Here is a 27,857-nt window from a genome sequence, read left to right as displayed (position 1 = left end):
TGGCAACTTTTATGCAGGTGTATAATTCAAAATGATAGCTGAAGAGTCTTGAAAAATACACAGCTGCTGGAACCCGAAGAGCCTTCTTACTGCCTGTGGAGTGTGGGAGTTATCCTGTTAGGGTTACATTGACACTTTTAGTCACTAGTGGCACTTACTGGTTAATATTAATTAGTCCAGGAGCGACTATCAATTATGTGTTTGAAACCATACTTGTGTAACACCTGTAAACAAAGTTGGCAAAATGCCTAGTATAATCCCTTAATATATATATAGTATAGCTGTAGTAGATCCGAGTGAGCGGTCGGGGGTGAGATAACACATTAATCATGGAAGATGCAGACACTTGATTAATAATACCAGCAGGCTTTCTATCACGTGAAAGAGAAGTATTTGGGCTTCTTATAGGCTCAACGCAGCAAGATCCTAGTCCTCAGCAAAACAACGTGCCAACATTGCAGCAGAAATACGAAGGCCGGGGCACCCATGGGGAGCGCTGCTGCCCCCCTTAACAGGCTGTGAGCATCTGTATGGAAAACCTCACATCAGGATGTGTGATGTCTAGACTCGTTATGTGCCATACAGTGTTAACTTCTGTTGGTGAACGATGATAACTTTATGTGAAATCATGTTCTGCTTTGAGGACACATTTGTCCAGTTCCTTATAAGAAGAAATCATAAATACAACTCTCTATGGAAACTTACACAAAAGAAGGGAAAACTTGGGGTGGGAGGTTGGCTTCTTTCTTTTTTTAAATTTTCCTTCTTTTTCACATTTAAAGGAAGTTCACAGCGTAGCTTGAGCTCAGTTGTAGCCCCGTTCTTGTGCTTTTTAAAGCCAGCAACGGGAAAGTAACTGATGACACTATGCGCAATGTATAAAGAAATCATACCTACAGCAATCCAGCTCTATTTATGTTAGTGTACTTCAGGAAAATCCTTTCTTTTGACTGTGCAGTAAGCTGTAGCATGGTACTGTGTCTTCCAAAGTAGTCCTTCATCTATTTCCTAAATAATAAACAAACAAAACCAGCTTGTTTTGCTGTGCTACGTTGTGTTTGACAAATGTCACATTATATTTTATTATGGTGTCATTGTAAAACCTGTAGATTTCTGTATTTGCATGACATGTATAGCATGTATAAAGGTGAAATACATTTTCATTTATGAATCTAACTTGCTTCTTAGCCTTCTTTTGCTTGCAGCAAAAATGTGACTAATTTAAAAATGCATGTATGTTAATGTGTTTCTGAGGTGTTTTCTGAAGGGCAGGATATAAACCTGAATGAAGGAGTGGTTGTCAGAGCCTCAAAATATTTCACCTTTGTTTCCTTTGCCATATACTAATTTGCTTTCTGAGGTCTTGCAAATATACAGAAGACATGAAGACTGGTGGCAGAAGAGCCTTAAGGTGAGGGGCTTCCAAACTGGCAGCCACGGTGCTAGTGACAGCAAACAAGCCAGTTTGCAGCCCCAGCTTCTGCTGTCTGGGATACCACTTGGCAAAGAAAACAAGGAAGAGAAAACGTGGGAGCCGTGGCTGGTAGACACTGGTCTGCTGAGTGTGCAAAGGCTGTTCTGTAAGGGGACCTGTAACATAAATGCTGAACTTCTGCTCCAGCTACATGCATGTACTGCTGCTTAGAAAGTGTCCAGCCTGGAGCTGCTGTCAGTTCTCTAGTGAAACACTGGGGGAAAAGGTTCTACAATTTTAACTTTAGAAAAAAAAAATCAGAACTTCAATTGAAAATTAAAAATGCGAGAACCTAATTTCATTATGAAGTTTATTAATACATTCAGTCATTCATGTGATTTGTCCACTTAATTATTTATGAAGATTAAAGGAAGCACGATAAGGTTAAATCGCTTCTACTTTTTGCTTTTGATGATGTAACTTCTTCATACCAATATTAGTGTTTGCTGCTGTGCCTCAAGTCAGTGCAATGAGCTTTACTTTTCATTTGCCAGTGGTCTTGAAACTGTGGTGAAGGATCACTACTGATTCACACAAGTCCTTGGTAGAGCTTTTCTTCTGTAAAGCACTTGAGAATTGAGCTGTGAGAAGCAGTAAGGAGAAAAAAAAATAGTAGAGTGGTGATCCTTGAATGGATTTTTATAAATGGATGAATGGATTTTTTTTTTTTCAGATTACTTTTATAAGTGACCTCCAAACAGGATTGTACACACCAGGAAGAATCAGGCACTGCTACTGTCCTTTCCCAGATTTATTTTCAATAACTGGTATAACTATTAGTAAGTTTCTAATACATAAATACATAGCACACGTGAGGTAATTGGGCATCACACTATAGCACTCTGATTATGTTTGGGACTTTCTGTGGTGTTGCCCTGGGAGATGACACCCAAAGCTTGTTTGAGGCCCCAGCCAAAGCCCTGAGCAGACCTCCAGGCTCCCCAGCAAGTTCATTTCAAAACAAAAAGGCATCAGTGAGGGGCGGATCTGGACCCCCAGGCTGCATTTTCATCTAGTGATTAAGGGTGAGAAGGGGGTGAAATCATCCTCTCTCTTATAATTGTACAAATTAGGCGTGTGAGAAAGCAACAGTAATAGCACAGGCTGCTACTCGAGCTGGCGGGACAGGGAATCTTCCCTCTGCCGCCTCTCAAAGAGAGCAGCACCTCTCCTCACTTCCCACCCCACCGCAGTCCCAGGGACAGCTGGGGTGCCCCTGCCACCACCCCACTTGTAATCCAAGCATGAGCAGTGTGGCACTGTAGCTCCTGCTGCTGCACAACACCATGTGCCCGGGGTAGCACGGTGGCCTTCAGCATCAGTCACAGCCGGTCAGGGGAGCCCCAGGGTCCCAGGACACCTCCAGGGCTTCAGCGCTGCAAGGCAGGCTGCAAATCCTGGCAGGACAGGTTTAAACTGTGGTCCCTTCCCCATATTTACATGTACACAATTTAATACTCAAGAGCTGAAAGCTATTTACTCTGTGAGGTCTGCAGCTGCTTTGCTCCAAGCCATGGCCCATGTCCTGCACACAAAGGCATCCATGGGGATACACTGATCCTTCTCCTTCTTTAGTGGCCAGTGGGACTTCTTCCTTACTCCTGCTCCCTTCTTCCCTCTGCAAGAACCATGGGGAGACTGAAAAACTGTCTTTGCTCTCTTTTTAAAACATTACTGTTCAAGCTCTTGGTTGCCTCCAGAAATAACATGGGGAGTGGTTGTTCACCTATGCTACTTCCATGTATGCAAATATATATGAAAGTCAGTTACCTGACATTTGGGGGTGTTAGTTTTCAGTATCAATATCAAATTCTGAAAAAAAAATGATTACAGCTGGGCCACTATGCTAAAATCTGGAAAACATAATGTAGACTATGAGTGAATGCAATTTTCTCTGGATTTTCTTTTTAATCTTAAGAAAAACAAGCTTTACCTCATTCCATCTCTCCAGCATACATACACTTAAAAATAATAGAAGCCGTAAGATATTCAGATGCGGTTTTGTTATTGTTGTTAGTGGCAATAGCACCAGTCCAGAGCACCACAAACCACAATGTTCGTTTCTCCACCACTTCTTAATCCCATCATTTATCTTCTCCTATGATCTCCTGCAGCTGAAGAGCAGATGATGCTATTCACTCAGCCAGTTTAACTTGTCTGTTCAAGCAATATGTTAAGTGTAAAAGCCCTTAAAATTGCAGGTGGAAACACTAAGAGAAAGGATGTTTAAGCTTTTAAAATAATGACATAAAGGAAAAGAAAATGGTTTCTTGACCACCAGAGTAATTTTTGACACTTGCTTCTGAGTTGCCTTGTTCTCGAGCTTGTAGTACCAAAGTACAATAATAGGTTTTGTAGTATTTCTAATGACTCAAGACTGAGGTGGTAATGTTTTTAAACTAGGGGGTTTGATGATTACCTGAGACCTGCAATTTTCAGGATCAAAATAAATGCTCTGAAAACTAGTGTGTGATGTTTGCTTGGCAGCTTTACGAAACCAGATTTGTATCCCTGCTGAAATCAAACCTTAGTGATTGCCAGAGAAAAAACAACTGTGATGCAGGAGAGGTTCAGTGAACAGAAAGAAATGGTAAGCAATGTGCTGCATGCTCTATGAAGTCCTTGCTTTAAGAATAATCTTTTAAAATAGTTATGTATATAGCTCAAACCAGAAGCTTTGCATTATCACTCATGTCTTCTTGCCGTGTCTAAAAGGAATAACTGGAAGCCAATGGCAATTGTAGGTGATTGATGTTGTACAGGAATAGACACAAGAACCTAAAATTACATAATTGGAGAAAAAAAATAATAGGTGTGAGAGATGCTCCCTATAAGAAGAATTACTCTGACAGTATTCCCTCTTTTTTTTTTCCTAGAAATAACAGCCACTCTCACCAAATTCAATACATGAGCAGCACAATAAGCAGGATCAGGGCAATATCTGTAACACCATATTAACATTATGTTCACACATCCCTTTTAAGAATAATTTCTCTCTTTTAAAATATGTGACAACGTTATCTAAAATATTATTAGTGCCTTAAATAGGCAGAGCTATGGGGGTTTATACCAATAAGTTATATGGAGTTACTCATTTTCCTGGTGTGAAATCTCAGGAATAGTTTTCACTCTCATCCGCTCCTCTTTCCTTTTTCTTCTTTTCTTAAACCTCTTATCAGTTCAAATACACAAATAATAATAATAATAAAAGTACAAATAATACAAATTCTGGTCATCGCCTGCTGGAATGAGTTTGTTCTTTTAGTTCCTGGACAGAGAGTCTTGGCACCGCAGCTGGCAGAGAAACAAAAAGCCTGAGGAGTCTTTTGCGGACTGAATATCTGCAGTGGTGTGTTGGAGACAGCAATGAGACACCACTGGCACAGGCAGTGAAAAAATCCTGGTCAGAAACAGCTAAAACTTCCCTAGGTGAAGACCAGGCCAGAATTTCTTTCCTTTTGCCAAGAAATACTTACATTTCTAACCCATGTTTTTACGAGGTTAATTTATGCTGATGTTCTTGGGTCAGTGCTGGTGTTAAGAGCAGAAGGTGTCCTGTAGCCAGTGAAACTGCTGGTGGATGTAAATGCTAAGTAAATGCTTGCTAAGTAAATGAGTTGATGGAAGGAGGGATGGAAGCCAGATGGGTGAAGGTAACAGCCGCTGAAGAATGCTAAGGTACTTTGCACATATTCACTACCAAGTAATTACCATTAAAATTTCTAAGACAAATTAACATCCCTCATGCCCACAATGTCCTGTCAAGCTGGACATTTTGAAACTTGATCTCCCCTCCGATGCCCCATCTTGCTGTTTCATTGCAATTTCCCCTTCCCAAGATGTGGTTCTTGCACAGGTGAAGAACTGCAGCCTGTCTGTGCCTCTGCCTTCCTCCTCAAATTCATCTGCTGGGGCCACTTGGGTGCTAAGCCTGGTTCAGAGCCTTTGCTTTAAAAATCCTGTTACTGTATTTATGTCACACATTGGTGTTAATTCATACACTGAGATTGTTTTCACTGGTACATTGCCAAAAGCCTCCCAAGTTTACACAGGCTCTACACCTAGCGGCAACAGTGCAGTGTTCACATGTTGCTACAGGAAAGTCATTATAACCTCATAAATAAAACATACGGACATTGTAACGTCACGAGAGCCCAGCCCCGCTAAAGGCTCCCTTTAAAGAATAATTTGATGATACTACCAGAGCCAAGTCATGCAGTCAGTCATCCTCTCATGTTCCTTCAGGTTTTAATTAAACAATTACTTCACAGTTTTCCTTTAATATCAAAGCTGAATAATGTAGGACTTATTTCCTCGATTAAATAGGGAATCGTTATCTGTTACTCTGAGCCTAGACTGAAAAAATAATGAATCGCTGTTCCACAGAAAGCTGTTTAAGAAAGTTCTTACAACTTGTTTTTGTTTGTGGTTTTGTTGTTATTGTCGTTTTGCTTTTTTCTGGATCAAATTCTTTCCTTCCTTAGAGGAGGTGTTACAGATCTGAAGGTGTTTTGACAAGTAACCTGAGGAGTTGTCCTAAGCACCCGTATCTCAGTTTCTATAAAGTAAAACAAACAGCTGATGTGCCTTTGCTGGAGGCTCAGAGGTTTAACTAATTTTGTTCCACTGAATGATAGAAATATCTTTTTTTCTATTAGAAGAAGCAAATGAGTAGCATGCTCGCAAACAGTTAGGCATCTTGCTTTCATTTCAAGACAGGAGACATGCTTTGTGGTTTGGCAAAACTATTCTGATAAAACTCGAAGAAAAAAATCGCCTGGTTGTGCTAAGGGGTAGGGGTGGACAAGAAGTATAAGAAGAAAGCATAAATGTGACTCTCCTCCAAAAGGAGAGATGAAAGCAATGAAGCCATGCAAGTCTTATCAGGAGGTGTAACAAGATAACGAAGTACAAACGAAACACTTCCCTTTAGAAGTTGGCCGGTAAACCATGATTACCCTTGGGCAGCAGTTCTCGATGGCAGATCTTGCCTTTGGAGATGTTGATTCCACCAGACCCTCTCTCACTGCTCCGTCGTGCTTTCTCCCCTGTGTTACCATTTACGAGCGCTCTGTGCAGACACCACAATGAATGGTGTGTAACAACCGAGCTAACTCACTCCCGACAAACAGCTTTTAATTTCATTTATCTGGTCCACCTCAGTGGAGAACAGTCACCTTGCCAGGGACCAAGGAAAGCTTTATTTCTACTTTTAAAAAACATATTAACATAATACGGTTCAGCAAAGTTCAGCTCCAATAGTAATGTTTTATGTGGAAAACGCAATGCCTTCTGAAAGAACAGATAAGCAGAATCTGTCTGCTATCGAGGGTTTGTCTCTGCCTTTGAATTCTAGGTGACTTCCATTCATCATTTCCAAGTATTTAGCATGCAAAATACAACCGTGCTCTTTCCAAATGGAATGTTTACTAAATTAAACATTAAAGGAATATGAAAGCTACGCTGTATTCTAATGATACTTCATTAGAAAAAAACATGGAAATAAATTAAAATAATTAGTCTTAATAAGCAGTAAACGCCAAGTCTTGTGCAACAGAATAGCCTTCACAATTTAGAGGTGAAAAATAATGATGCTGTGGAACTAATAATAGACACTTCTTTGAATATTACTCTAATTTGTAAAGTGTATTTAAGTTCTTGTTTTGTTAGACTACATAGTCCCAACCACTGAGACCCTTGTATACTTTCTTAAGGCTATCCATCAGAATAAATGCATATTGGATCAAGACCATCTGAGGAGAATTCTAATAAAGAGGTTAATACTGAAGATTAATAATTTAGTTTATGTAATGCAGAAGTTTATCATATGCACTTAGGGGTGGACTGTCCATAGGTGGTTTTTTTTTAACAGTTCTTGCTTCAGGTGAGGTGTCTGATCACTATGTCAGGTGAAGTTGGCGTAAACCCAAATATTTTATTTTTCTGTTAGTCTGAATTTCCCAGTCTTGTGAATGAAGCCGTAACTATCTATACAGGGATTATCACGCCTGTTGTAGGAGCTATGCCAAACTTGTACAGCACATTATCTGGTTGAGCCCCCCCCACAGGCTGGCCCAGGTTTCTTTGGAAAAGCGCAGATTACCTTCAGTCTCACTCGCTCGACCTGAAGCTCACTCTGCCCAGTTCTCACCCTGAGCTCCTATTAACAAAAATACCACTATGGCGAAGAGGAAGCAAGCCTTGTTTAGTGCAGCTTGCCACTGTGTTTCTATGCCATATAGTACAGTAAGTCTTTTGCTTTTTAACAGCGAAGAGACTGCTACTAAATTTTAAAATAATCTTATACTTCTATATGCTTCTCTTATGAAAATGTCCAAGCGTTTTAGTGTGGACGCAGGAAAGTATTTTGTATGGCAATCGTAATGTTGCTCAGATTTGAGCTAGTCTAAAAAGGGCTAAGGAACCGAGCAGGATCCTGCAGACACTCAGATTTATAGCTGTGAAGGGGATCTTTCAGTCCCACCTACAGCAACTTTGCCAAGGTTGAGAAGATGGAGAACATAAGAAAATGCTCTGCCAAAAGATCAGTCCTATAAAAGGAAGGCAAGAAGATGTCAGCAGCTGTAAGTCTGAAGGATAGCCAAAGTCAGCAGCCCACTCTGGTGTTGGGAACATAAGGAAACTGAGACTACCTCTTTGAAGTACATCTCATTATGAGCCAAACCTTCCTCTCCCCTCTTGATCCAGTGAATATAAACATCTAACTTGACCCTGTGAGGCCATGGTTTGATGACAGAGTAAACACAGCACAGCGGCTCTGAGCTGTATCAGAAATGTCAAACCTATGTAATACAGAGTGCTAACTCCGGCTCTTTTTTGTTCTTAAATTAATTTGTTTAAAAAATAATGTTGACAGGCTAACTTGATTTTGGCAAGCTTTACACCAGATCAGGTATCTTCTGCCTGTGCTGCTCTAGTGATGCAGTATCAGGTATCGTCCATCTTCCTGCAGCTACTGTAAAAGTACAAAACCAGCATCAGTTCTGTGCTTGGGTTAAAACAAAGGCGTATGCCTGCATCCGATCGATCTGCATCAAATTTATATTAAAGAGTTGATCTGACGATGCACCAAACTAGTATTTACGATCCTTCACCAACAGCCTCAGATTCCTAATGTAATCTAGATAGCGTTGATGACTAATTGTTAGAAGTTATGGTGATGTTATTTACTCTAACAAGGAATATACTGAAGATAATGAGTAACAGGATATCTGTAATAAGGAGTAGAAGGTCAAAAGGATTTAAAGCAAGGAACATATATCCTTGAATGTCAGCATCCTTCTCTAGACTAACTTGGTAAATCAGCAAAGTTCCACTAACTGGTGTTCTGAAAAGTGAGCTATCTAATCAAAACATGAAAAACACACCTCTACTCTGGAAGTCACCCTCTGCCCAAAGACCCCTACACACTGAATGTGCGCAATGAATTTTTAATACTGTATTTTAAAACGAAAGTGAGAAGACAGCCAATTAACATATAAGTAGGAATGCATATGTATGGGTTCAATACAGACCAGTGTATAAATAACAGAAGTTTTGGAAACTGAGTTGTGCTAGTTTAGTGGATTACTGCCTAGCACCCCTTTCTGCACAAAATCGTAATTTGTCATTGCACATTGGCACCCTAACTTTGGAACAACAGTGTCAGTGTCTCCTCTTACATGTGGTTTTGCATGATCTTTAAATCTATTTCTCAGTTATTTTCTACCATAAAAAGATACTAGGTTTCAAAAGGGTTTCAGTACGTGCTGGCATGTGCTCCTGCTGTTTACAGCTCCTGAAGAAAAAACTCACTCAAACGCCAAACCTGTTAGGCCTGCTGGGTATCACAATTGACAATCAAGGGAGTGCATCCCAGCTGCTGAGAGAGGAGAGTGTTCAAATCGCTGGGATCAATCCTGACTCCCAGGGGAAGGGGAGAGCTGCAGCACATGCCCCAGTGGGCACTCTGGGGACCTGAGAAGAGCCTTGGAAAAACCCACCAAGGCCTTGCTCGAGCCCCACAGCAGCAGCCCCTGACAAGCCTGCCATGACCGCCCCACCTGCGGGCCAGTGGCAGCACCAACAAGGCTGTTGCTGCCGGGGCAGTTTGCGGCGTCTCCACAGCACCACAGGGCGTCTAACTGCGGGGTCTGACCCCTAAGGCCTCAGGAGGGCTTTTGGCTGAGTCCTTCCTGCCTGACACATCACATCACAGCTGAGATCGGTGAAAGGGCTGGGACCACAGCATCTCTCTGGTAAACCCCGATGCTTTGGGCCTGCCCCGCTCCAGCCACCCTTGTCTCTGTGCAGGAGCTGGTGGCTGCTCCCCAGGGCTGAGGGTGGGATGAATGGGAAGTGTCATGGGTGGGGCCTCCTTTTCATAGGACCATAGAATAGTTTGTGTTGGAAGGGACTGTCAGAGCTCATCTAGTCCACCCCCCTGCAATGAGCAGGGACATCTTCAACTAGATCAGGTTGCTCAGAGCCCCATCCAGCCTGGCCTGGAATGTCTCCAGGGATGGGGCATCTACCACCTCTCTGGGCAACCCGGGCCAGTGTTTCGCCACCCTCATCCTAAAATATTTCTTCCGCATGTCTAGCCTGAATTTCACCTCCTTTATTTTAAAAGCGTTATCCCTTGTCCTGTCATAACAGCCCCTGCTAAAAAGCCTGTCCCCATCTCATAAACCTCTTTTAAGTACTGAAAGGCCACAGCAAGGTCTTTTCACCCGGCTTTCCACCTGAGGGGCTCCTCCGAGCACTGAATAACCCCCAACAAGGGCCAGGGCACCCCAGCCTCTCTGCGCGGTCGGCACGGAGCTGCCCAGCGCCCACCCCCGGCAGCGCCCGGGCCGGGCCGGCACACGGCGGCTACGGGGAAGGCGGCACCCGGACGGGAGCCCGAAGAGCAGCCGGGAGGGGAAGGAGGGGAAGGAGGAGAGGCCCCGCCCCCTCCCGGCCCCGCCCCCCTGCCCCTCCTCTTCCGGGGCGCCCGCCCTGCGCCCGCCTTTTCTCTCCGCTGTGCCTGTGGGCAGCAGCTGCGGCCGGCGCGGCCCGCCGGGACCCGCCCCGCCTCTCCTCGCCGGGCACCTGCTCGGGGCGGAGCGGCGGCGGCCGGAGGAGCGGCAGGAGGCGGCAGCGGCTCTGGAAGCGGTCCCCGTTGGTGGTGAGTGCGGGGGCTGACGGCGGCCTGAGCGGCCCCATGGCCGCGGTGGGGTTTGGGCAGGCCCGGGGGCGGTGGGGCGGGGGCCAGGCCTGTGCCGCGGGCAGCGTGAGGCGGAGCGGGAGCCGGGTGTTCGGGGCCTGGGGGCGGCGGTCGTTGTCCCTGGCGGCGCCTCCTGCGCGCCTGGCGCCGGACGGGCCCGTTCTCCGCCCTGCCGGCCGGGAAGGAGCGGGCCGGGCCTCGGGGGCTCCGGTCGGGGCACACGGAGCTCGCCCGCCTCCCGCTGCGCCCTTCGGAGGTGGTGAAGGAGGTGGCCCCCCGCGGCCCCGGGGAGGTGGCGAAGGCGGGTGGGAGTTGACCGGAGAGGTGTTGGCCGGTGGTTCCGGTTGCTGCGGGGACAGGAGGTCAGCGGGGATTCTGCTGGACTCGCCTGGGATCTGTGGCTGTCTGGGTGGCCTGGAGCAGCGGCAGCTGTGACCCACCTCTGCCCCCGTGTGTGCCTGTGTATGTCCGCGTGTACCTATGCATGCACACGTCCATGCGTGTGTGTGCTGTGGTACAATGTGTGTAGCTCGGGCATTCAGCGAGGTTTGGGAGGGCCAGGAACAAAGCATGGGGCAAGGGCGTTGAGGTGCTTGTGGGGCTGCTGGTGCCGTGTCCCTGTGTCTTGATGGTTCCAGAAAACCCGCGTTGCTGTGAACCCTCTGGGCAAGCAGCAGAGCTGAGGTTGCTGCTCGCTGTTAATGTAAGGACAGCGTTTTCCTCAGAGGTGAGCAAAGCATAAGCACCAGCAGTCTCTGTTCCTAGTAATTTATATGTTGTCACATGCAGATGTGTACCAGCTAGTGTCTTTTAGAATAACTTAAAGCAGTACATGTTTAGTATATTGGTCGCATCTTAGTTTTAACATGTATTTGGTTTAGTATAATGTTCTTTCAGGTCTAAGTCAAATTAAAGCAAGATGAATTGGTGCTGATTCAACCAAATCCTGTGGTTTTTTGTTAATTCTTTAGTTGATTTAGTTGATTATGCATGGTTATTCATATACGTCTGAGGGAACAGTAATTTCTCAGGAGGAATCAGTGATAGCAGTCTCCTCACTTGGCTCTGCTTTATCCAGAACAGGAACACCTGATTTTTATTGCAATTCTTAAATACCCCAAGTTGTTTGTAAATATAGTTTAGGCTCCTGAATTATGAAGGTTTAAAACAGAGAGTACTCAAATTGCTGGGAGATTTTAATTACCTGCTTACCTTGTGTGTTTGTGAGTCTCGAGGAAAGGTGAATCTTTAGTGAAAGTTTTGCTGGGTGTGGGCAGCTGGAGGAAGAGCATGGAAAAGGATGCCAGGGAGGGGAAGAAGTATGCAAAAGGCATGTAAGAATCTCTGCTGATGGAAACCACGTTGTGGCAGGCTGTGAGACACAGGGTTGGGCAGAGAAGGGCAGAGAACATAGATGACTAAGTCTTTCCCCTTGTTTTCATCCTTCCATTCTGATGGACTAATCGGAAGCTATGAGAATTTTTCTGGCTCTTTTTTTTTTAATATTGGTGCTGATGAGGTGAGCTGAAATTAATTAACTTCCTTTAGAGGCACACCCTGTTACCCTGATAAGCAGCTGTCTGTCTTAATGACTGTCCATGCACTCCTTCACATCTGCCTTCAGCAAAATAACTGGTATTTCTGCCACCGCTTTTGTAAGAGCGATCAAACCCAACTCTCCATCCGCCTGCGCTGTGATGAGATGGGCTTGATTTTTGGCACAGTCTTGCCTTGTGGGTGTTCACCTGTCAGGAGGTAACATAGGCTGGGTTGGTGTCATAGTGAGCTCCTAGCTCCTGATGGATGTGGTTGCACACAGTTAGGTTTGCTTTTCCTCTCAGGTGGCAGCAGGCACTTGCTGTCTGCAGGGAAGGGAGGAAACGTCTGGGAGTCTTCCAGCAAGGGCTCATTTCTCTGGTGTGGCTGGGTAAGGTGGCCAGGACTTTCCAGCCTCCTGGCAGTGCTGCTGTGTGGCATTGTCCATTCTGAATAAATAAAGGGGTTGTGTTTTTTTTTTTTTTCTGGTGTTTTTGTGACTTAAGGTGAAAAAGCAAAGGCCTTCTTTATGTTTTGTACACGTTGGAGGGCTTTCAGTGGGCAAGGACGTTGTGGGTTGTCTTTAGGACTGTGACAGGAGTGGATTTAACAGGAAGGCAGAAATGGCAGGGGATGGCGCTAAGACATTTAAGGCTCTGTAACAGGCATGTGCTAAAGGCCTCCAATTCAATGTGTTACAGAAATGGCTTGCCAGTAGGCTTATAGGTTGTGACTTTTTAATGTACAAAAACCAAACAAAACCCAAAAAACAAAGCCAAACAAACAAAAGCCATGGAAAAGGTGTTTGAGAGTGAAATACCTGAATTATCATGTGATATAGATTTATCCTGCTCAGTCTTTCCAAGTTAGAACTGTGATCTGTTTTTCTGCAAAGGTGAGGCATTGCGTGCTAATTAGTGTCATTAAATAGGTTAGTTTTAAATGAGAGCACACTGATCTTAAGTTACATGCTCAGTAGATCTGCTCAGTTATTTTTGTTCTTTTGCTTGCATACACAGGGAAAGGGGAATGCTTTTTATGTATCCCAAGGAACTGCTTAAAATTTGTTTAGTGATCCATTAAGAACTATTGTATGCTTCTGCTGGGCTTGAAGTTTCTGTAATAGGTCTTCATCCTACTGGGAGTGTAAGGGGGAACAATTATTTTTATTTATTTATACATGTATAAAGATATTCTGTACAGTAAGCAGAGGGGAGTGATGCCTGCGTACTGCTGCTGTGTGGGATGGTTACCTCACTAGCATGAGGCCTGGTTGTCTGTTAATGATCCTCAGTATTGGGATAGAACCTGTGTAAAGCCTGCCTTTCACAGCTTGTGCCAAATAAAGTTAGAGCTGAGGAGGAGGACAAGAAGTTATCTAAAGCTGCAGTGGCTGTGTTTTTGGGAAGCCAGAGGGGTGCTCCTGGTGCCAGGGAGGACCCGATGTCTCAGCATGCAAACTCTGGAGTGGCAGAGCTCACCTTGCTCAGATTGTTAGGTGTTCAGCAGGAGTGTGAGCTTGTGGTGAGAGACACCATGGACTGTATCAGGAGATTTGGTAAAATGTGATATTTAAAAAAAAAGGAAAGGGGGGGGGGAAAAAGTAGCCTTGTCATCTCACGGTGGTATCATCTCCAGGCTGTGTTGCCAGAGCAACTGGAGCTGCAGTGGTCTAGGGGTGCTGCCAGACCTGCTGGAAAATACTCAGAAAATTCAAAGAATGAGCTTGGAAATGTGAGAGGTGCCCTGAGGTGTGGCAAAAGCCTGGGAGAAAGGGTCTGCAATCAAAAAGAACACTCATGGACTGTTGGAGAGTGATGAGGAAACTGAGGATGAAAACTTTGTATCTTGGTTATTTGCATTGATCTGTTATCTGTTGTGGCATCTGAATTTAGAATTGGTTTAGAATTGCCTCAGCTAGGGGTGGGTGTGTGTCCTTAAGTCAAACAGTTGTTCTAGCTCATAGTTCTCAAACCTGTAACAGTTGTCCTGCCCTGGGGCAGTGTACCTTGAGTTGGGAGTCACCTCCATGCACTGGTAGAGCTATAACTTGGCTCCAGGCACCTCTCTGGTCCTGGGGCATGGGGCAGGGTTGGGCTGCATGCTTCTTTGTGACATCCTTCAGCCTCCAAAGGGTTAGAGGTGCCAACTGGGAGCCGTGATTTTGAGGCTGAAGGTGTTTAGTAGAAAAATCAGGAAGAAATGTGTGTGTGTGTGTGTGTGTGTGTGGCCTAGTGCAGCACTGGGAGCCTCTGCATGTGGTAATGGCACCCAAGCCAGTCTGGGAAAGTGTGGCTAAAGGAGATGTGGAGATGTCCTGTTGCAGTTCAGAAATGGTCAGGCTGGTTTGCTGGGGGATGTTTCTCTGTTCTTATGCTCTTCCCTGGATGCTTGCTGTTGGAGGTGATAAGATTTGCCTGGAAGCTGAATGGGCAAGAACATGCCAGGCTTGTGTCATGCTTGGACAGTCACTGTGGTGGGAGCTGTGTGGAACAGCCTTCGAATCAGCTTTAATAACTTGTGTACTAGAAAAGTCGCCAGTTCTATACTTCTCATTTAAGGGTATGATAAATGGCTTTCTGTATTGTAGGGTTCAAGCTTTTTTTTTTTAAGTCTGGATTGCAGCTGAGCTTCTAATTTGATTGTATTTCTGTCGAATACTTGTCTACCTGGGTGTTGAGACTCTCAATTCTTGTTTTTTTCTTTCTTGACAGACTCTGCAGCAATACATGCTCTGGCATATTCCTTGGAACCTGTGATTGATCCCCCTCTAAGAAGACAGTCAGATGAAAAGCTTGCAGCTGCTCCTTATCTTTTTGGGCAGAGGGAGAAAATAGTGAGCTGTGTAGCTTTTGCAGTGAGGGTTAGTATCTGTCTTCTTGTCTGCTGTGTGACCCAATCTACACAGACTTGCTTAGTTCTTCCTCCTCTAAAAGATTTGGGAGATTGTGGCAATGGCAGTTGGGCAGTCCCTTACAAAGAGGTGAGGAATGAAATCTCCCTTCACTACAGGTGAAATGTCAATTGAAGAGCATCTCCTTGATAGTAAGCACTTCTACTATTGGTCTGCCCTTTGTGTTTTCTGCATAGGGTTTCTTCCGTCACCTTTGTTGTAGATGTTGGAAGGCACCTGAAAGGCATGTAAAGCAGTCCACATATTTATGGTCTGTTTACAGGAGAGCTAATTACTTCTGTACTTTATCTGCAAAGTCTTACTGGTATGGGGCTTTTTGCATTAGGAGGAGCTCCAGTTTCCTTCTGTTCAGCTAGATGACTGCAGTAATGTATGATTTCTTGTATTTCATACTGGAGAAAATAAAGAAGATAGTTCTGTTCAGGAGAGCATGTTGCTAAACATTGATAGCCCTTCTGAAAGACTGTGTGTTCAGGCTGGCACATCACATACAATGTCTGGTCGCTTTTGAGTTACTTCTCTTAAGATACTACTTTCAGGTTTGGAGTAGATAGATACTACAAGAATTTTGTACTTGTCAAAGCACTGATCTCTCAAGTGTGGAATCAAAGGAGAGCTGGCAGCAGGCTTGAGGCCATCTCTCCTGAGAGGGTACTTGTCTTGTTTCAATTCTAAAAGTCAAGGAAAAGGTGTGACTTCCATTAATATTTAAGAACTCCTCCTCTGAGTCACTTATTGTAACACAACAAACACAAGCACCACTGTGAACCTGTTTTTTTTTTGACTAGGAAGGATTATTGTCAGTTCTTTGTTTTCATAGTGACAGCATTCCATAAAGTACAGTGGAGGACCTGGTGAAATTCAGAACCCAGAGCATAACAGGTCCTGGCACCTCTGCTCCAATGTGACCTGGCCCTTCAGAGCACCTGATGACTGACTTGGGAACCATAGAGCCTTTTCTTGATTGAAGTAATTCCACTATGGACAGCCTGGGACTGTCCTGCAACAAGCTTTATTTTGGTGTGAAACCATGTTGTTGGTCTAGGTGAGATGATTTAAACCTGAATTTAGCAACATGCTTACAAAATCTGTGGAGATTAACTTGTGATTCTGGTGTTACACTGGGAGTGTTGATGGGTGTTGAGTATCTGCTGCCTTCATACGTTCCATATTGCATCTTGAATCTCACTGTGAGGAAATCGTATTGCATGGGCCGCTTTTTAGGAGGTTCACTGAAACAAATGAACACTTTCTTTCCACTAAACAAAAGGAGTGTCTTCACTGGGAATTACAGTATTCCTCTTTATCCTAAGGCAAGATCTAGGACATACTGTCACAGTCCTTCTCACGCTTTTAGTACGATTGTTTAGCCAGTCTCAAAAGAACAAGGAATCTCTGGTTATGTATGTTCAGTTTCCAGCTTGATTGGTCTGCGATGAGAGATCCTGGCAGATCAGGTTCTGTGCGATGGCTGAGTGGGGTTTAATGGCGGTTTTGTCTTTTTAGTGTTTACATACTTGAAAATGAAGGATAAAGTTCAGAATTGAAGGGAAGATAGAAAGGATTTGAATGGCATATAAAATACTGTCACTTTTTAGAGTTTACCAGAAGAGAGGGTAGTAGTGAATTTTTGAAGCTCGTGGGACACCCACCTCTTTTTGAAATGTGTTAGCCAGCGGGTGTGGGTTTTTTTTGTTTCTGAAATATTGTTCAGTTTATGTTTTTGTGGGTGAGAAATAGGAAAGTATTTTGGTCATGATATTACTTTATTTGAAAAATAATATTTAATATAAATGCTGGCATTGGAGCATTTATTTAACTGGCTAGTATGATCTTTGAGTAGCAAAGGGCCTGAAGTTAATTCATGCTATACACTCCTCAGAAACATGCCTTTAGCATCTTAAGAGGCAGTGCTAACCTTGTGTTTAAAAGTTCGGGGAACAAATGTTGCATGTAGTCTTTGGGGCACTTTGGGGTTGGGTTTTTTTTGCTTTACTATCCCTTGTAACACTTCTTACTTCATGCCTTGTCACATGGAAAGATTTATTGCAGAGCAAATACTCTTGTGGTAAACAGGAGACTGCTGAGGTTTAAAAAATGAATTCAAGAGGGTTTTCTCCAGAACTAGCCTATTGCTATGTCTTGCATATAATTGTCTGGTTACCTTATGGTGCAACGTAATGAGCAGGAAGTGAATATTTCCTGAATCGCTCTGAAAGGTTAGAAGGTGGCTTGTCTAACGTCCACCTGTGGTGGTAAGCATCAGAAACAGGCTGTGCATTCTCCTCCAAGATACTGTTGTTTTGGCCATGAGCTAACCATACCAAAAAAATTGGGTAGAGCAAGGGGTAATATTTTATTTGACCCATAAGTGTGATGGGGGGCAGTGAGGCAGTGGGTCAGGTGTGTGGGTACACACATACAGCTCCAGGTTTCTATGTCCCTTAAAGCTTGCTGGCTTGTGGTGTGTGTTTTTGTTGTTGTTGGGTTTTTTTTGTTCTTCCCCTTTCAGTTTTAGTTGGTCAGGTAAAAAGATTCAGCTAAAGAAATGATTTGAACACTGGGACTGTCAAAAAGGCCATGCTTGGCCAGTCCAGACTAGTCTTCTGTCTCCATGAGTATTTATGATAAAGTAATTACAGAAAATACCAGAGCATGTAGAGAGTGACACTGACCTGGGCGTATTCTTCCAGTTTCAAGTGACTGGTTGTTCATTAATTTCAGAGCTGTTGATGGATCTGGGTTTGTAGCTATTTATATTTCTGGCCTTTAGAGCATCTTGTGGTAAATTAGGAGCTGTAGGCATGGGCATGTGGTCCAAATTCCAACTTTTAACCAGTGATGTGATAATTTGACTCTGCTTTAGTCCTTGTGTTTGCTAAATAGTAATCATTCCGTTCCTGTTCACCAGTCATTACTGGTGAGTTTGTGTATCCTTTCATCACTTGTTTTCCAAGTTTCTTTTCCAAGTATTTTTTTGCAAAGAAGAGCAAGGAGGGTAGGTTCTACTGATATTTTTCTCATTCTTCCATAACTTTTATGAGAAGGAATGCCCAGAGTTACTTCAAAGATTCAGGAACAGTTAAGGCATAAAAATGAAAAGTGATCTTTTTTTATATGGTTTTATTTGGATGAAGTGTGTGATGATACAACAGTTAATACTTGATGGAACAGTTAAAGCTTAGAGGAGGACTGTAACCATGTAAGATTATCAGTGTATATTACAAATTTGAAGCTCAGTATATGTATGATGTTCAGAATATAAGTTGATGCAAAAACATTTTTCTTTGTAAACTTGATTTTAAAACCAGCTATCCCTTCCTGTTTATCATCTATAGCATTTAATGCATACTAACAAATACAGCATTTTTTCAGTTGCTGCAGCTTGCTTGTGAGATTATTTAACATTTTAAACCAGAGTGAATAGACAACATTACAAACTAGAGAGAAAAGAAGAGCAATGGTCAAATATTTATAAAGAAAATAAGCTGTGTTCTAAGATCAGCAATCAGAGAAGTTACTTGCTTTAAAATGGGAATTAGAGGTTAAAGTAAAACATCCTAAAAATACACCTCACCCCAACCTTGAAGCAGCTAATAACTGTACTTCTTGAAAACAATTTTGTTGCAATTTGTTGTGTGATTCTGTTGCTAGACTAGTAAATTGTATAATTTTTACAGCTTCAAGAAACTCATATAAACACGTGAGAGAAGATGACAAGATCTCGATCAAGATCACCACGATGGAAACCAAGGTAAATATTTGTCTATAACTTGTCTTCTGAATTGTAGTTCTACATAAGGGTTTATAATTAGGACTTAAAACTTGCATAAAAGAAAGAAAATTGCATCTAGAATTGCAATTTGTAAAGTGTATTATATAAATTCTAATTAATTTTCCTAACTGAACCGTTTCTGCATTTTTTTCCCCACCTTGTTGTTGTTTTGTTTTTTAAAGCTGGAGGTGTTAAGGTTTTGCTGTCTGCCAAGAATGTTCAACTTGTGTGTTTTGGGACTTGGAACTACCTTAAGCACAAAATCCAAGCCTCAAACTAGTTAAGGTTATTTTTACGCAAACCCCACCTGGTGCACTGAATGTCTGTAGCTTGCTCCTGTTTTGCCTTTTGGTCTCCAGGAAGGGCAAGATTGACTGTTAAAATAAATACTACTTAGTCCAAACACCTCAGGCTTTCTGTTTCTGAGCCTTTGGAGCTGATCTGCAAACTGATCTTCAGCACAGTAAGATATGACTTGCATCATAAAGTGAACTGAAAGCATGGGAGTCAGTGCCCCTCTTTTTGGACACTAGCCTAGTAGCATGTGTCATTGATGTCTGTCACCAGAATAACATGCACATTATTTCAGGCTGTCAGTTACCTGCCTAATTTTTAGGACTAGCACTGCAAATTTGAGGTGTTAAAACTAGGTAGCTGAAATATAACCTGAAGCTTTCAAGAGCTGGTAGTGTGTAATGTGAAACTACTTTTTTGCTTATTTTGGGTTGCTTTTCTAAACAGACTAAGTTGTGATGATCAAGACCAAGGGAGTTTGTTGGATAATGCAGAAAAACTTGTGTTAGAATGCATCTTCTTAAAAACAAAATAACTATCTACTTCTGTACTAGATTGGTAGTTGTGAATACTTCCTTAGAGTAAAGGGCAGGGAGGAATGCCCCAGCCCATGTTAAAATGCAGGTCTTAACCAGAACAACATGGGGCACCAACAGTACTGATGCTGTTGGAAGTTGGCCATTATATTTTTAGGAAGATCTGTGGTTCTGAGTTTGAACTCAATTTCAAAAATTGAGCAGTTGCGCCAAACTGTACATTTGCAGTAGGTGTGTGAAGCAAGGGACTTCCTTGAATTTTTTCAACTTACATGTTTTTATTAGAGAGTGTATTGAGACCCTATAGTGAATACTTGAACACAAGCATAATTGTTCTGTCTAGTATTACTTTCTGGTTCTTGTTAGTTGCTTGTGCTGCTTTTTGTTTTAATTTAAGAAGATTTTGGCCGAAAGCTCTTAACAGGTTACTTTCATTTTTGTAATTGTACGTGAAAATAGAAAGCTGAGTGATACAATTGAGTGGATCTTAGAATAGCAAAAGCTACGATAAGTGTGGAAGTGCCTATGTATGCATGTATATACATGTATGTACATGTACACACAATTATACAAAAAGAACAAACTCAGTCTTTCCTGTAGGAAAAAGCCTACCTGTGTGGCATTTTAAATAGGATATTTGCTGATGGTTTTCAATCAGTTTTGGGGGTTGTTTTGGCATGCAAAAAAAACCTGAGAAGGTGGTGAGTTGTTTTTTCCTTGTATGCTTTTTTTCTTCCCCTTTTTTTTCTTGGCACTGAAAAAGATAGGGAATACTTAAGAAGTGTGAAAATGTGTATAACAGTTGTTTTCAATGTAGTATGAAATTATTTTTAGTTTTTTCTCTTTGAATTTTTTCATTTAAATGATTGACTTACTAGTATTTTGAGTGTGTATTTTTACTACAGGAACTTTCAACAGAGTAAAAATAAGCTTGATACTCTAGCCAGGCAAATGACATTTCTAATATCTTGGGTTGTTTTTAATTTTTTTACCTGTGTAAAATCGTGTACTAAACTGTACTACTTTAGGGAATAGATGCTCTCACAAAGGGGTGGATTCAGTTTTATAGAACAACTCAAAGTGGATTTTGTTTTTGCCTCAGGTCCTTATCTCCAGCATTTAGGAGTCCAGAGCACCATAGGCAAAGGCATGCTCACATTAATTATGACTGTGAATATAAAAGCTTTCGTAAGGACCCAAAGAAACCTATGCCTTGGAGAACAGAAGATGAAAAATACGGACAGAGCAATTCCAGGTTTGCACCTCATAGAAATAACCACCAGAGAATATATGAACGTAGATCACCTTCACCAAACCTGAAAAGAATTCCCATGGAAGATACTTACAGTCATAAGCCCTACAGAACACACTCATCTGAAAGAACTGAAAGCAATAGGAGATGCCAGTTACCACCAAAATACTTGGAAATACCATATAAAGAGCACGATCATCCATTTTACCAACACAAAATGGAAGAAAGATACACGTTTGAGCACTACAAAGTCACAGGAAATGAAAAAGGCATGAAACCTTTTCCTAGACCTTTAGGGGCTTCATGTAAACTGGAAAGAAAATGGCATGAAGATGGCTTGAGGCACCAGAGGTTACATGAAGAGAAGTATGGTCAGTCACCCAGAAGAGTTTCTGATGAATTTACGGCAAGGAGCTCTTTACAGAAGAGGTATAGGAATAAAATAATTAAAACCTGGGTATTGTGGTGTAAAGCCTCAAGTGAAAGTCTGTTTTCATTATAGTTGAAGATATCCACCTTGAAACACGTTGGCCACTTTGTAGTTTAATTATGGGCGACTGGTAGTAGTGAAGTATTTGTCTTTTAAGTAAATCGTATTGATGGCTAGAGTATGAAAGGATAATATTTCCCTCTTAAGAGCCCCTGCACATCTGTACCTTGGCCTGAGGGATTATGGGTTAACTTGCCACGCATTCTGCTGTCCAACATTCTGCACATATAAGTTCTCACTTTCTTCTCTAGTGCAAGTGTAAATTGCTTTATGTCAACACAGGTATCCTGAAGATCACGATTACAGAGAATATGGGCACGCGTCTAAAAGGGCTAGAGAAATGGAGAGGTATGACGGTGGTGAAGTAGCAAGAAATTCCAAGTGGAAGCAAGAACGTTCTTTTCCACCCTACCAAGAAAAGGAGGAGCAAAGAAATCTGGGTCCCCAGTCCCATCGAACGGCTGAAAGGGAGTACTCGGAGGGTTCTGTCACAAAGATAGCCTATGAATACAGTCACAAACGGCGCAGGCATCTGGATGGGGAAAAGCCTTTTTCAGACAATAGAGTTCAGAAGTATGTGAAGCAGGAAGACCAGAAATACGGTTCTTCTAGGGGTGCTCGGAATAGCAAAGAGTTAGATTACTTCAGTGGTGGAAGAATGAGACGGACTGAAGGAGGACATGTTGATGTACCTCTTAAATGTGGTTCAAAGAAGGGCTGCAATGCTTGTGTTAACTCTTCCAAAATGGATGTTGATCTGAGATCTTTTAAACCGAAGGAAAGAGTAAGGGAAGAAGGGGAATTCAGGAAAAAAGTAGATTCCTCCGATAGTCAGCATGACTCAAGTCATACTGTTTCAGATCTGAAAATGTCAGATGTGAACTGTAGGAGGGAGCATCTCACAATCAAAGTGGATATGAAGAAAATGGTGACCAAGTACAGGTATTGGTTTTTCTCTCACCTCTTCTGTCTTCCTGTCTCTTTACAGTTTATGAATATTGAAGGAAAGCACAGTTTCTTTAAAGAGGTAACCAGGACAAACTAAGGTTGTATGTTTTTAATTTTATTTTAAAATGTTAACTTGATTGGCCTGGAAACTTGCAGCCTACCTCTATTTAAAAATGAACAAACAAGACCAAACCTTAGTTCATTTCATGGAGAAGTAGTATGAAGTGGAAAGAGCAGATATGCCTGATACAAACCTGTAGTTAAGAGTTGCTTGTGATGAGTAAGTGTGTTACCTGTTGGGGGGCGGGGGTGGGGACAGGGGAAAAAAAACAACCAAAAAACAACACAAAACCAACCAAACAAAAACCACAAAAAAACCCTACCAACCAAAGAAAAAACAACAAAAAAAGCACAACAGGAGAGCCTAGTCCTGTGCTTTCTTCTGGAGTATGATGGCATTTTTTTGACTGAGTCATCCCTCATTTCTTCTTAGAAACAGATAACATTTAAATTACATAAATCTCAGGCACACATTCAGATGTTCAAGATCTCCAGTTCAATAAAGCTGCTGAAAAGTTTGAGATCCCTGGGTTGTTATTTATTGTGGTAACAAATGAAATGGCAATCTGTTGAGGCATCAGAACTGAAAAGCAGTAGAGTCTGCTTCTGCCTTCTGTGTAGTACTTGAGGTTGCCTTTAAGGTTCCCAGTGCCCACTGAATTGGAAAAAGTTACACTATGAAAACCTGAATGGTGGGTACATTAGTAGAGAGTAAGCAGCTGGGTTTGTATAGACTTTTGCAGTCTTTTCTGATTTGTTGCCTTTCTGTTGTAGACAAGAATGTCATATAATGGCAGAACCCCCCTTTGGAAGGGATTACCTTACCTTCCAAAAATATCAGCGTTCATTTGAAATGTATTTTGCCTCTTGTCCCAAATAAAACATCTATATAATTTTTTTCCCTTTCCAGTATTTCAGAAAGGTCTAATAAAATGGAGAGTTAGAAAGACAAGTTACTGTCTGCACATAAGGTGCTACTATTTAAGACTGAAGAAAGAGAAGTGGAGTAATGCCCACTCTGCCCCCTACCCCCTGGGCTAGGACAAGCATTTAACTTCCTGAATAATAATGTAAGGAAAAGAACATAGTTATTGTTGGGTTTTGTTGCAAGCCCATAGAGTGGCTGCTGTATTTGGTAGCCTTGTGCTTCTACTTTTGAAAGTCATGCACAATAGACATGGTAATTATCTGCAGACTCACAAAACTACTACATTGTTTGCAGCTGATTTCATGTGTGGAAGGTTTGCTTCTGCAGTTGAAAGTGCTAAGTATTTTATTTTTTTGAAGATAACACTAATTTTGCAGAAGCTGATGACTGGGAATATTAATGATGCATACTTTAGGCATTTAACAAACACCTGACTTGAAATGACTCAGCTGAGAAGAACACTTTCTTTGTAAGCCTGAGGAGCAGGTAGATAATACATCTTGCATGTGTTTATTTCCAGTTTAGTGGGGGCAAACAGATGACTTCTGGCACCTGCTAGAGGCTATTTCTGATAACAATTTTTGTATTAATGCCGAATGCACAATGAACATGGTGTTTATCTGAAAAGCTTTTGCATGGGCTGAGTCTTCAGTTTATCTTTCCAAAGGACAAGCATTTTCCTTGCAACAAGAACAGCAGGATTTTTAAAGTGCTAGTTTTCTTGTCAAAATAACTCTTAAGCAGCAGTGCAACCATTTGGGGTGTAAACTTATTTAGAATGAGTAAAATTTGACAGAAAGATGCTAAATGTGTTCTTAAGTTCACACACTGACACTGAAGGCTGTTTCACTAGGCTCAAGTGATGATTCAGTTCCTAAAGATACTCTGAGATTTTTACATCTCTGAACTGTTCCTGAAAATTGTCTGGTAGCTCCATATAAACAAAGACACACACATAATTTCTTTCCAGAATTATACTAAAGAAGTATATAGAGATCTGCATTTGCCTGTTTTAGTTGATAATCTAGATGAAGTTTAAAAGTCGCAAGTTTTGTATTACGTACTTCACTGAAACAAGGATTCCTGAGACTGTAGTCATATCTCTTTGTATTTTATTGTAGCTTTTTTTCTTTATGGCCTTACGAGTTTTTTAATTTAAAAAAAAAAGGAACAAAATGAGGTTTTTGTGTTGTCACATTCCTAAAGTGAACTTAATTTATTGTTTTGTTCTACTTGTCTATTGGACGTTTTCAGATATAGTGAATTATTTTGAAGTTAATATCTGCAAAATTTTATTCTAGGACTGCTTCTAGTCATACTACAGAGAGACAGATGTCACATGATCTGGTTGCTGTTGGCAGGAAAAATGAAAATTTTCATCCGGTATTTGAGCACATGGAATCTGTAACACAAAACGTTGAAAACGACCCATCAAGAGAGTTTACTCAGGAAATAATCACAATTATCCATCAAGTTAAAGGTGGCTGTAATATTTGGAGTATATGCATGTGTTTATGTATTTATAATTATTAAAACCAAATCTACTCAGTTAGATATGCTGTTCTTGTCAATCTCAGGTTTAAGGAAAATGTAGGTTGAGAATTTTTAAAGTAGTTGGGTGGAGAATCATTATAAGAAGATCTCGGTCCATAGTAGAGGGATTGATGTGGGCTCTTAAGCTAGAAGGATTTTGTGCTAGTACTTTAGACTAACCTACCTGTTTCGGAACAAGAGAAGTAAAAAGGAGCTTTGCTGTAGTCACAAACTCCCAGTTACGTGTAGTTCTTTAATTTTTCAGATTAGTGTTTAAACTGCTGCATAATATTGAGTCTTGAACTTTATTTATAGATTCTAGTCATTTAAATGCTACTGTGACAGAGCTGACAAATAGTTAACTTTCTATTGAGCTTAATCTTATTAAGTAACAAGGATGCCTAAGTTAGGCTGTCTCTGTCTTTCATTTGTGAATGTCAAATTGCAAGTGGAAATAGTTTGAAATTTAGTCTCAAAAGTTGTCTTGGTGTCCTTAAGAGCTTATCTTTTAAAAGATACAATTTCCCACTGTGCCTTTCAGATACTACAAATAAACATTCTTGTATTTAATATCTTCACAGCAAATTATTTTACATCTTCTGACATAACTCTACATGAACGGTTCTCAAAAATTCAGGAAAAGCCAATTGCAAACATGAATGAAGTTAAAATACATTTGGATCCAGAGATTCACAGGTAATTGATGTGTTTTTTGCCTTAATTTATTTGCATTAAGGTAGGAGTTACTCTTCAGTGGACTTTACATGATGTAAAGTGTTCTTTCACTGACTCTAAACTGTCTGCAGTCTGTAAAGATTCTGTAAAGCATTCAATAATGCTTTTGCTATTTATAGTGATGGCACTTCTTATGTAATTTTTGTGTTCCAGGAGGATTGACATGTCTCTAGCAGAACTTCAGAACAAACAAACTGTGCCCTCTGAATCTCCTCAGGTATCTTGAATACTTAACTTGTTTTGGCAAACAGCAAGCTAAAATGATAGAGATGTAAACAGCATCTTCCCCTTGCTATTGCTAAGTAATTTTTACATGCTTTGAAGACCACCAGTAATTCTGACTGTTTTCAAAGAAATGGACACGAGCATATTTACAGATATCACAGTGGTGCAAGTACACTGTCTACACTGATTATAAAATGCAGATGTGTTCTCCAGAGAAGCTGGAGTGTGGTTATTCCTGCTGCTTGAACCCTTAGCTGTTTCTGCATGATGTAAATACTGAGTAGGTGACTGACATGTGGCTCTTTCCCTCTGATATTAGAAAAAGCCTTAATGTTTGTTCTATCCTAATGTTAAAATGGCCCAACAACCACATAGTTTTTCAGAATGCTATTTTACCCCATGTTTTCATCCAGGGACATAAGATTTTGTCTTTCCTTTACAAGCTACACTTACTGTCATTTAGTTACTGTTTTTTTTTTCTGTAGCGCAGGTATGTGGCGATTCAGCTCAATTAAGAATAGTAGAACTTCCTAAGACTTAACGGAATAAATGTGAATATTTTTGCCTTGACAACTCCATGCAGAATTCCAGTGGTCTGTTCACTGTTGTTGGACACTTGTAAAAAGGCAGATGGTACAAGAAAGGGCAAGAAATGTTTGGGACTGCTTTTTGTTTTTGTTTTGGACTTTGGATCCTTGGGTCAATGTGCATCTATCCTATGTGCAGATAGTTGAGCTACATTAACAAGGTTATATACCAGATGCAAACCCTGAAGGACAGAATCATGTTAGTGTTTAGTTATTACTAGCTAACTTTACTTTAACCCTTCCTCTTAACTAGAACGTTATGAGAGTGTTAGAAGATCCAAATGATTTACGGCATGATATAGAAAGGAGGAGAAAAGAGAGGTTGAAGAATGAAGATGAGAGAGTGTTTCATGTAGATGGTGTAACTCCAAGGTAATTTGCAAATAACCATCTTGTTGGTCCAAGCCTGTAGTTCTCTTACGCGTTTGTTTTCTGACTCTTCCACAGTTGGATTTGCGTCTGTTGGTGATTCTTTGCTTTTAAGTTTGACTCAGACTGAAATTCAACTGACAGACATTGCAAACCACTCTGTAATGGAGTGTTACCTTGAAAGAGGTTAAGCTGCAGTGGGAAAACAATGAAAAGCTCAAACTGTATCACTAAAGCGGAAGAGGGGAAGAAATTAAAGATGCCCAACTGTTTTTAATCTCCTTGATGTGCCATATGACTATTTTGTAGTTCCATAAATACATCTTAGGTTGAATACATTGTTGTGTTACCCTGGTTGTTTTGTATTGTCATGTGCAATATTAACAAAGAATTGGATATTTTTCTGATTTTTTTTGAGAATTTTATGAAGAAAAGCTATAGATTTTTGGAATAGCTTTTTATTGCTGTCCTCTGATAGGTTTGTTAAAGGTGTTTGCCTCAGTAGTATTTGCTAACCTCAGTCATCCTGTTAACTTTTGATGTTATGATGTTGGTTGATCAGAGATGACCTGACTTGTTTGTGTTAGAAGAAATGTTGATTAACGTATTGCCATACTGTAATGAAATGTATCTACACTGTAGTCATGATTTGCAGATAGCTCTTAATATGCTGCTGTTTGTTCATTTTTAATACAATCTATAATGCCAATAGTGGCAATGCACACGTATTTGGGAAATCTAACTTGTGAAGCTGCAGAAGAAATATTTCTTGTATTTGAGATTCTTTAAACAAAAAAAAGTAGAAGTTATCAAGTGGAAAAAAAATTGACCTGTTGCATGCAGCCTTTTATGTACCTGGGGCTATGTCCTCAGTGTATGTTTGGCCTGATCATCTGGGAAGGCTTTTAGTTGCCACTTGTGCAGCTGCTGCCTCGCTTACCTCTTGTGTGTGCCGCTTGAAGTGGGAAGCTCAGGTTTCTGCAGTAAGTGTGG

The 27,857-nt window shown here is 41.4% G+C and overlaps 1 protein-coding gene across 9 annotated transcripts in view; it reads left to right on the top strand.

Annotated features, from left to right (window-relative positions):
• The first annotated feature begins 10,504 nt into the window (after positions 1-10,504).
• BCLAF3 (BCLAF1 and THRAP3 family member 3) overlaps positions 10,505-27,857 on the top strand; it is a 30,829-nt gene continuing 13,476 nt past the window's right edge. For 4 of the 9 annotated variants that reach the window (XM_080363595.1, XM_080363593.1, XM_080363594.1 and 1 more), the window contains exons 1-9: positions 10,505-10,643; positions 14,933-15,081; positions 18,813-18,886; positions 20,819-21,418; positions 21,762-22,421; positions 24,717-24,895; positions 25,530-25,644; positions 25,837-25,900; positions 26,749-26,867. In XM_080363595.1, the coding sequence (XP_080219721.1) occupies positions 18,846-18,886; positions 20,819-21,418; positions 21,762-22,421; positions 24,717-24,895; positions 25,530-25,644; positions 25,837-25,900; positions 26,749-26,867 (1,778 nt within the window). In that variant the 5' untranslated portion in view covers positions 10,505-10,643; positions 14,933-15,081; positions 18,813-18,845. Of the gene's footprint in view, positions 10,644-14,634; positions 15,082-18,812; positions 18,887-20,818; positions 21,419-21,761; positions 22,422-24,716; positions 24,896-25,529; positions 25,645-25,836; positions 25,901-26,748; positions 26,868-27,857 lie in introns of those variants that run through there. The other 5 variants (XM_080363590.1, XM_080363592.1, XM_080363591.1 and 2 more) reach the window with 5 other exon arrangements.

Source organism: Nesoenas mayeri (genome assembly GCF_963082525.1).
Source record: "Nesoenas mayeri genome assembly, chromosome: 1".
NCBI classification, from domain to species: domain Eukaryota; kingdom Metazoa; phylum Chordata; class Aves; order Columbiformes; family Columbidae; genus Nesoenas; species Nesoenas mayeri.
Note: the sequence above shows the minus strand (reverse complement) of the source record. Positions and strands in the feature narration are given on the sequence as shown.